Source organism: Aulostomus chinensis, chromosome 17 (assembly GCF_037954235.1).
Source record: "Aulostomus chinensis isolate RoL2024-O1b breed Wild chromosome 17, RoL_Achi_v1.0, whole genome shotgun sequence".
In the NCBI taxonomy this organism is placed as follows: Eukaryota; Metazoa; Chordata; class Actinopteri; order Syngnathiformes; family Aulostomidae; genus Aulostomus; species Aulostomus chinensis.
The window spans coordinates 15,839,480-15,849,595 of NC_141336.1; the positions used below are offsets into that span (position 1 = coordinate 15,839,480).

Genomic DNA, 10,116 nt, shown 5'->3' on the forward strand with positions numbered 1-10,116 from the left:
CCAGGAATCATGGTCAGTTTGTGGGTTATAAGATTTGAATGCAAGTCGAGAATGACGTCTCACACACACACACACACACACACACACACACACACACACACACACACACACACACACGCGCGTGCGTGCACAACCACACCCCCTCACACACAGGAACGAATGTACTTGTGTACTTGCATATAGTTTTTTTTCTGGTACGTTTATGTGTGCGTGTCTGTGTGCTCCTCCAGCGTGGCTGACACCTGAGGGAATCTGGCTTGGTAACACATAAGGGTGCGTGCTGTGCAGCCTGCCCACACACTCACACACACACACACACACACACACACACACACACACACACACACACACACACACACACACACACACCCTCATAGAACAAAACACAAACATAAGTTGGCATTGTGTGTGTGTGTGTGTGCATGTGTGTGTGCACGTGTGTGTGGCACACCTTCATTACTGCACCGTGTCTGCACTGACAAGACATCTGCACTATCAGAACTGATTACATGATGTCAACAATCCCTCTTTGACCCCTGACCCCCTCAGCCGACCTTCGGTCAGTACTCAGGTTTGCACGTATCAATGCATCTATCTCTCAGCGTATAAACTCTAGAATCATGAGATATAGACAAGAAACGCTTTGACTCTCTACTTTGTATCAGCCCGTTGAGGGTGTGAACGGTTTCTCCCACTTGAGTTTTCCTTCGCTCTCGCTCGTTTAAATCTTCCTCATTAGTGCTGAGAAATTAACACATCAAACTGATGCCTCTTTTAGCCTCACTTCTCTCTCTCTCTCTCTCTCTCTCTCTCTCTCTCTCTCTCCAACTTTTCCTCTTCCTCCAAAGGAGAAATCCTTGGAGGCCCTGATGCAAACATGCACGTGCCAACTGAAACACACTGGAAATATGTGAAACGGTTCACCAAAACTCAATGTGAGTTCATGTTTAGGAAAAAAAAAGGCTCCAGCGAAGAACTAAATACGACATGAGCAACATATTCTACAATACATACTTCCTAGAATGGACTTTGTTTTTTAAATTTACCACATGTACACTAAACTATAAAATATATCTTTGTACAAATCTGAATCCAACCGTGAGACCTTCAATATCTCGCCAAATACATTTGTCTAATAAGTCAAGAACTCTATTACACAGAAACACTCAACAGTAGCACTCACTAAGATAAAATGCTTTCTTTGAGGATAATAAAAAAAAAATTTCAGAAAAAATCTTGAGAAGTACATTTTTGCTTATCGCATTGGGAGATTATTTGACAGGATGTTTGCTCGCTCACAAGTAACATAATCTCCCAATGCACTGAGTGAAATAAATTTTTTAAGATTTCCTGAAATAAGATTGTAAATCCTAAGTAACTCGGACATACGTCGCGTGTAAAGTGAGCATGTTCAACGAGAGTCGTAGTGTTTTACTTTCATTTCTGATGAACTCCCCGTAGGGACCTCAGGCCCACACTGACAGGTTGGGAATGACAGTGAAAGGGAAGATGGACATTCAAACCACTTCATTTGAAACTCATCTCTGAAGTAAGAAACCAAGTGTCCCAGTGCTTTGTTTTGTTATGTGACCGGGTGCATGTGTACATGCAGCCATGCATGGCGGCACACAAACACACGTCAGCGCTGGCTCTATGCACGACCGCAGCTGAGAAGGGTCTCTCTCATCACCTCTCTCCTCCTATATCTCTCGTACTCTTGTTCCTGCCTCCCACTTACTCTTCCTTTCACCTGCTTTTCCTGCCCCTCCTTTCCTTTATAACCACCAAATCTTCTCCAACCACCTGAGAACATCCTGACTCAAAGATTTAAAAAGATCATGGAGATTCACACTTGCGAATGACTACGTGTGAGCTGAAGATGCTAACGAAAATAAAAAAGCCTTTCTTTTGTTCAGTGGCTGATTCTTCTCATCAACTCCTACACAGCATACATATCTCTCCATCTGCTCTGATGCCTGGTTTGTCATGGAGGAATGTGTGCTGAACATTGACAAGGATAAAGTGAGCCTGGGGCATGCTACTCTCTATCTGCTCCTCAAACGGGGAAACCGGTGCACCTGTTACTATAAGGACCTGTCCCCTTGCCCTGAAAATCCATCCACCCCAAGTATTACTCATGAAACTAGGAGCGATGAGGACAAAGATATAGCTGTTATGGTACACTGACAAGCAGGAAAAGGCTTTTATTGTGAAATAGCATTGGGCAGATGTGTTGCCTTAGAAGTTCTCCTTTATGAATTTGTGCATTTTTCTGCGCTTTTTGTTGGAAGAGATGTTTTTGCCCCCCCCCCCCCCAAAAATCCAATATTGTCCCTAGAAAAAAAAAGGGTTAAAGTCTTGTTAAAGTTTGATTCAACCAGTTCTCGCTCATTCATTGGTTGTCCCGCTCACCATGTACGTAGCACCTGCTCCTAGCGAGGTAACAGGTATGCAGCAGAGGATGTGGTAAACAACAGTGACTGTGCAATTTTGAGCAGAATGGGAAAGTCTGACTCGGTATGTTTGACAGGCAGACTAAAAAAAATTTTTTTAAAAACACCGGTGACTAACGAAGATCCCTTCTCCAGTCACTTTTTTGGCATGGACTAGACAGGCTCCAGGAGTCTGGGGGGATGTTGTAGCAGCCCCCACCTCCGTAGACCCTCTCCTTTCTAAAATTCCACCCACCAGCCATCAGCAGCCACTCCCAGAAACTCTACATTGCCCCTAAGTGATGGATCAGGGATCAGTGTGTGTGTGTGTGTGTGTGTGTGTGTGTGTGTGTGTGTGTGTGCGTGTGTGTGTGTGCGTGTGTGTGTGTGTGTTTAAGTGTGAAGAAGTCCAAAACTGAGGGCTGCTTAGGAAGTACTGGTGGTTGGCAAATATTGGTGAAAACAGGGCAGGTGACAAAACAGGGAAGTAGCAAGAGACTGCCATTTAGGGCCTCTGTGCCTCTTTTAAGTTTGAGTCCTTTGACATTTACATATTGAAGTCTGAAGGTTGGGACACTACACGCCTCAGGCAGAGAAAAACTACAGAGGAAAAAAAAATATGGTTGCATTGCTCAATGATTTTGTCTGAACTCTGCTTGGGGGCAGTTGTTGACGAAGCAAACAGAGGGGGAAATGCTTGCAGTCTGAGAAAATTAAGCCCAAAGTCGTAAGGCACAAACACGACTTGGTGTACAACATGTTACAGAAATGCTTTCCCTCCCAAAAAAGTGATGCAAGAGCTGTAACGTGTCTGCTGGAGGAAAAATTCTGATCTCTTTCATGAAACCGCTCCATCACATGTGAATGTAGTGACTAACTTCATCTTTGAGATCCATCGTCGTCATCTTCCGCTTATTCCGACACATTAAGGGTCGCAGGGGGGGCTGGAGCCTATCCCAGCGTCAACGGGCGAGAGGCAGGGTACACCCTGGACAGGTCACCAGTCCATCGCAGGGCCAACATAGAGAGACGAACAACCATTCACACTAACATTCATACCTACGGTCAATTTAGAGAATCCAATCAGCCTAGTCCCCAATTGCATGTTTTTGGACTGTGGGAGGAAGCCGGAGTACCAGAGAGAACCCACGCAGACACGGGGAGAACATGCAAACTCCACACAGAAAGATCCCGTGCCCGAGCCGGGACTCGAACCCGGAACCTTCTTGCTGTGAGGCCACAGTGCTGACCACTGCACCACCGTGCAGCCCATCTTTGAGATCATATATCAAAATATATATTTATATATATAGATATAGATATAGATATAGATATATATATATAGATAGATATAGATATATATATATATATAGATATAGCTATACATATAGATATATATAGATATAGATATATAGATATATATAGATATAGATATATAGATATAGATATATACATATTAATTGTTATTTCATTTGATTGCACATGAATGTGTGTGCAATTTTCCTTTTTATAAGACAGCTGGTTACCTATTTGTATAAATCAATAAACTATTTTATATAATCATATTATATTTATATAATTATGTTTGTTTCCCACAATCAGAAAGACCGATTGCATCAACTATGGAAAGACACAAACATGCTGCGTGCAAACACACACACACACACACACACACACACACACACACACACACACACACACACACACACACACACACTCTGGCACCATATAAATATGCACATATGCATACTTTCTCTTTTTCTCTCCAAACACACACACACACACACACACACACACACACATCCTGAGCAATGACATGAAGACACAGAGGTCAGAGATACAGACAGGTGATTATCTTGTCTGTCACACATGCCACATATCTGCATCACCTGCCATAGACTTACATACAAATGAAGTGAAGTAACGCCACTCGGAGGGAAATGAAAGCAGAAACATGATCTGACAGAATACGGACTCACTAAGTGACACCGGCCTTACAAACAGATCGCAAATGAACTGAAATCTTAGAGCTTTGAGAGTGTTTATCGATATTCTATTGCAGAGAGCAGTGGGTTGGCATTCGAGACCATACAACATTAGGATTTATGACTGAGGAGATATGTGAAAATTAAAAAAGATTAAAGCTGCAAGCAGCGTTGTTAGGGCCTGAGCCTCCCTGCGGCCGGGTGCCAAACGCCGGCCTGAATCCAACGGTGTAATTGGCAAATCCCTGGGCCTTGTAGTTTAGGAGGAAGAAGCCTCAGTGTGACTCACAGTCTGAGAGCAGAGCTGAGAGCTGGCCCTTTAAGAACCCCTCCCCCGCTGCTCTCTGTGTCAGAGTGGAGAGCAGAGGATTGTGACATTTTTAGTGTGTCAAAATCAAATAGCTCTGCATATGTTGGGCAAAAGTGGAACATAATACCATATTTTTGTAGGGATTTTTTTCAGGAATACAGTGGTGTGTTTTTTGAAGCTGTGGGAGTTTTAGTTTACATGGGAGAAGCGAGTGAGAGTATGTATCATGAGATGAGACAGGCTCCCCATTGGTTTCCATTGTAAGGTGAAAAGTGTCTCCCCCACTTTGAGGGCTTATAAAATCCAAACCGTTGGCGCTATATAAAAACTTTTTAACCAGCAGAGTTTGGAGAGTCATGTATTAATTTTTGGAAGCGATACCATTAACGCCCTAGGAGGAGAAAGCGTTTATCGGGCGCAGAATTGTCCATTCATGTCCAAATTGTGGACGTCAGGTCAGGGGTGTCTGTGTCCATACTGATGAGACAAGAACAGTGTTGGTCCCATGGCTGTAGGACATTCCTACAGGTTGTGGTGGGGGGGGGGGGGTTGTTCATGTAGGTGGTGCTGTTTTTGTTAGATATTTTTCACTGCACCTGATGAACGAAATTTTATAAGTTTGAGTGTTTAGGGGGCCAAATTAAAGTGGTGAGTGTTCAACACAATAGGGTCTATGCCCCAGAGTCAGGCCCTAATAAGTGGAAGCTGAGGGTGCTATTAGACAGGTTCCTCATGGCTAAATGAGGAAGGTTCAACGGTAATGAACATGGAGTACAGCTGTATCGTGTTTAATTTTCTGGCAGCTGGATGAGGCTCATGGTTTGGACATAGTGACCAAGTTCAGAGCTGTTGCTTGGAGACTCAGCATGGACAGTTGTGTAAGTTGGCCTTTAGAGGTTTATGCAACTCCTACTTGAGTTCAACATGAATGGGGTGGTTTTTAAAATCAAGACAAAAAGCAGTACAAGTTTTTTTTAATTTGGACTTTATTAGTACTGAGATACAGAAAGCTAAGCCTGTGAAAACAGGACCCCTTTAAGGTTGTTCACCAGTTAGTGTTTCCTTGGCGCACAGGAACGACAGGCGCCTGAGGCCGGGCCGCTACAGGCACTTGAGACCAGGCCTTGACCGGAGTCTTGCTTGGAGCGGCGGCAGGCTTGGAGACCAGAACTGTGATGGGTTCAGGGAACTCTGGTGAGTATTTGTGGGAATAGAGCTCATGATATCTGTCGTAGCCGTTCCAGTTCTGGATGATGTAGGATGGTGGTGGCACAGGGGGAGAGGTCTCCTCAGCGGTGTCCCAGACTCCTTTGGCACCAGAAGACTGAGAGCTCAGGCCAGAGGCTGCGCCAGCTGAACCCCCGAAGCTTGGAAAGACCTGAACTCCTTCTGGGATCCTCCGGTTAGCGAAGCCGGTAGTGAACGAGCCTCTGCTGCCACCAAGAGAGCTCCCGGCTGAGCTTCCAGAAGGAAGTGAGCCTGAACCCACAGTTGAGTGTCCACCTGATCTAGTAGCGGATGTGTGGGTGAAGTCAACTTTTTCTGGGGAAACAGGGGGGTTGACCAAGACAGCAGCACCTGATGAAGGGTCTGCGACAGCTACTGAGGGATAGGTGGTGTCATATGACACAACATAACTGTTAGGGTCATAACCAGGGTAGACACCTACACCTGGGTAAGCACCTGTGGCCACACCTGACGATCCCTGGCTGGCCTGGGAAGGCTGATTTACTGAAAAGGGAATACAAGTGCTCTTTAGTCATATGCATTTATCTGAGATCAGAACCAGCAGCAAGTCGCCCACCTGCAGGCCAGTTAAAAAAAAGTCAACATACCTCCTTGTGCTGCAGGAAAGCAAGCACCACTGCTGATCAGCAGACACAGCCAAGAAACCCTGGAAGACAGAAGACATTAAAGTCCATAAAGCTCAAGTTGTTTGAAGCAGGAGTAGCAAGTTATGCTGCCTGACTGTTACACTCACCTTGCAGCAAGACCAAATCCCATGCTTGAGTCAGAAGTAGTTCAGCTTCAGCAGCACACTGAAGCTTGATGGCAGAAGCTGCTTCTTATATCGTGATCATAATCAAAGTGAATGATGACACCTGGAGTCCAATCAAGAGGCGCCACCTGTTTCCAGTTATAAAAGAGAGCCTGCATGCATGTGTGCAGATGGAGTAGTCCTTTTGACTCAGTAATGCCTTGCGTATGTTCAAGGATTTTCCAATCTTGAACGTTCATAAAAAAAAGTTAAAGACAACTGCCATAATGATATTTTTTAATTAGTTCTCCAGCTATTAATCAAAAGAAAGCTCATATTAAAGTTGCAAGCAGTGTTGTTAGGGCCTGAGCCTCTGTGCGCCCGCAACCAGGTGCCAAACGCCAGCCTGAATCCAACGGTGTAATTGGCAAATCCCTGGGCCTTGTAGTTTAGGAGATAGACGCCTCAGTGTGATCAGAGAGTGAGAGCAGAGCTGAGAGCTGGCCCTTTAAGAGCCCCTCCCCCACTGCTCTGTCTCTGATCTGTGCTAGAGTGGAGAGCAGAGCTGAGAGCTGGCCCTTTAAGAACCCCTCCCCCACTGCTCTGTCTCTGATCTGTGCTAGAGTGAGAGCAGAGCTGAGAGCTGGCCCTTTAAGAGCCCCTCCCCCACTGCTCTGTCTCTGATCTGTGCTGGAGTGAGAGCAGAGCTGAGAGCTGGCCCTTTAAGAGCCCCTCCCCCACTGCTCTGTCTCTGATCTGTGCTGGAGTGGAGAGAGAGGAGGATCAACAGAATTGGAGTGTGGAAAAGTGACATAACTCTGCATGCGTTGGTCAAAAGTGGCACAAAATACCATGATTTTTAGGGATTTTTGTCAGGAATCCAGTCGTGTGTTTTTAAAAGCTGTGCGATGTTTACTTTAGATGTGAGAAGCGTTTGTTTGAGAGTGTGTACCATGAGAGGAGACAGGTTCCCCATTGGTTTCCATTGTAAGGTGAAGTGTCTCCCCCACTTGGAGGGCTGATAAAACCCAAACTGTTGGCGCTACATAAAAAACTTTTACAACTTTTAATCAGCAGAGTTTGGAGAGACATGTGACATTCGTGTCCAAATTGTGGACGTCCTGTTAGAGTTAGGTCAGGGGTGTCAAATAAAACGGTGTTGGTCCCATGGCTGTAGGACATTCCTACAGGTCGTGGCGTTTTTTTTTGTGTGTATCTAGGTGGCGCTATTGAGTAGAGCGCTTTTTCTTTTTCTTTTTTTAATATCAAACTGATGTGTGTACCAAATTTGGTGAGTTTTTGAGTGTGTTTAGGGGTCAAATTAAGCTTTCAAGTGGCGAGTGTGGCGAGCAATCTCAATAGGGTCTTCGCCCCAGAGTGCCTCCGGGCTCAGGCCCTAACGAGCAATCTCAATAGGGTCTTCGCCTGAAGTACCTTCTGGCTCAGGCCCTAATAATAAGAAAGAAAGAAACAATTCCTTGCAAAACAGATCTTCTTTTGCCCCCCCCATTGAAACCAATGTTATACCTCACCCCCTCTCGCGCCCGTGACCTGCCTGTGAAATTTAGTGGGGTTAGGAGTTTGTTTAGGTTTTTTTTTTAGTGTTCTAGTGTGCTTAGCAAACACTTTAGGTCTTCGCCCCAGAGTACCTCCGGGCTTAGGCCCTAAAAACAAAGAAGGGGGAGAGACGAATTGTACTGAAACTTGGGTTTCGGTAAAGTCACACAATCAAGACAAAAGGTTCAATAAAAATGCACATAATAAAAACGAAGGCTGTGAGATTGCCCCCCACACACACACACACGCGCGCACACACAAACACACACATGCAGCGACTTTAGGCCTGTGATTGCAGTCCCACCCAAACACAGAATGGTTATTGGTCTCATCTCCATATCAGGTTTCATTCTGGGCCCTGGAGGCCTGGAGATAAATGCAGCCTCACTTCACAGATTGCTTCTGGAGGACCCGGCAACTAATGACCACTTAGAAATATGCACAGTCACATTCACATGAAGATGATGGAACTTCCCAGGCTTTAGCCATTAATAATAAATGTGACAAAGTAAAACAAATACCGTCTAAAACCCTAAATTCAGGGAAACCTTTTATAGTCATGATTGTTAAAATGACATTATTCACATATTTGCATCTGTAGTGAGAGGTTCGTGAAAAAAACTATAAAATTCTCCCTTTTTCTAGGTAGGAACTAGGAAGCTATACGGGCAGCGGTTTCAACAAAATGCACATGAAAGCATCAATACAGGTTCCTCTCTAACTAATAGGTTATGATGTGTCTCATTTGTTTAATTTACACACAAAAAAAGGATACATATATAAAAATGGCAGGTTTTGATTTTAAAAGGAGATTATGTGTGGACCTGTAAAGACTCAGTAGGTGACTTAACACAATAAATGCAAGGTAAATGTATATATATAGTAGCTTATCCTGTAATAAATATGTATTATTCTCTAATTACTTTGTTTTAGAGCTGCTGGTATTTACTGGAGTTTCTATTGATTCCAGCGACTGACAGCAGCCTCAAATTAATGGGAATAACAAATGAGTTGCATCAATATATGTATCAGAAATGTCCCAAAAATATTTTTAATAATTGAAATGAACCTTAATTTATAGTTTAGCTAAAGCATCGATCACAGGCAAGTCTCAATTGTCTATAAATCAATTTTCAGAGAGTCAGTTTGATATAATCAGTTTATTAAATGGCTGTTATCTCTTGTAATGTGGAGCATATATTTGAGGAGGGAGGGTCCTGTTTTAATCACCGTGCAACAGATGCCCCCTTTACAGCTGCAGTAATTAAAACCGGAGAAAAATCAGATTAGAGAGTAAATTAGAGGGAGGTTGATGGGTTAAACAGCCAAATTTACAATGAGATTGAGATCGCGAGTCAAGATGGACTTTTCTTTGTCATTAAAGAAGCAGCTTAATGTTAAGAAAGTGGTAATTAATCCTTCGGGGTCTGACTTTAAAAGTGGAACGATTCACCTCATTAAATGTTTTTGTGCCTGAACAAATCTTGAACACTAGATTTTAACAGTTTTCGAGACAGATTTTTTTTCTGCTTTTGAAGGTGAAATCCTGACGTTGGATAGCCGATATCATGCTCATTCAATAAACTGATAACATCAGTAACGGTTATGCAGGGAAAGGTGGGAATCAATCAAAGAAATTTGTTATACTACTGATGGGGTGAATATATATATATATATATATATATATATATATATATATATATATATATATATATATATATATATACACATATATATAATATAACCTACATCTGTATCCTTAAAACACTCATATGCAATTTGAAAAATTCTAAATATCTTTTCTGATGAGTTCCGAAACATCCATCATTGGTAATTTTAAAGTAAATGAGTGTC

At 43.4% G+C, this 10,116-nt stretch overlaps 1 protein-coding gene across 1 annotated transcript; it reads right to left on the reverse strand.

Moving 5' to 3' along the window:
• Window positions 1-5,692: 5,692 nt before the first annotated feature.
• Window positions 5,693-6,805, reverse strand: LOC147246467 (uncharacterized). Its single transcript, XM_086182669.1, has 3 exons — window positions 6,709-6,805; window positions 6,563-6,621; window positions 5,693-6,458 (listed from the first exon to the last, which is right to left on the reverse strand). Exons 1-3 carry the CDS (start codon window positions 6,729-6,731, stop codon window positions 5,773-5,775), a joined length of 768 nt encoding a protein of 255 aa, XP_086038795.1. The 5' UTR covers window positions 6,732-6,805; the 3' UTR covers window positions 5,693-5,772.
• Between the last annotated feature and the right edge of the window lie 3,311 nt (window positions 6,806-10,116).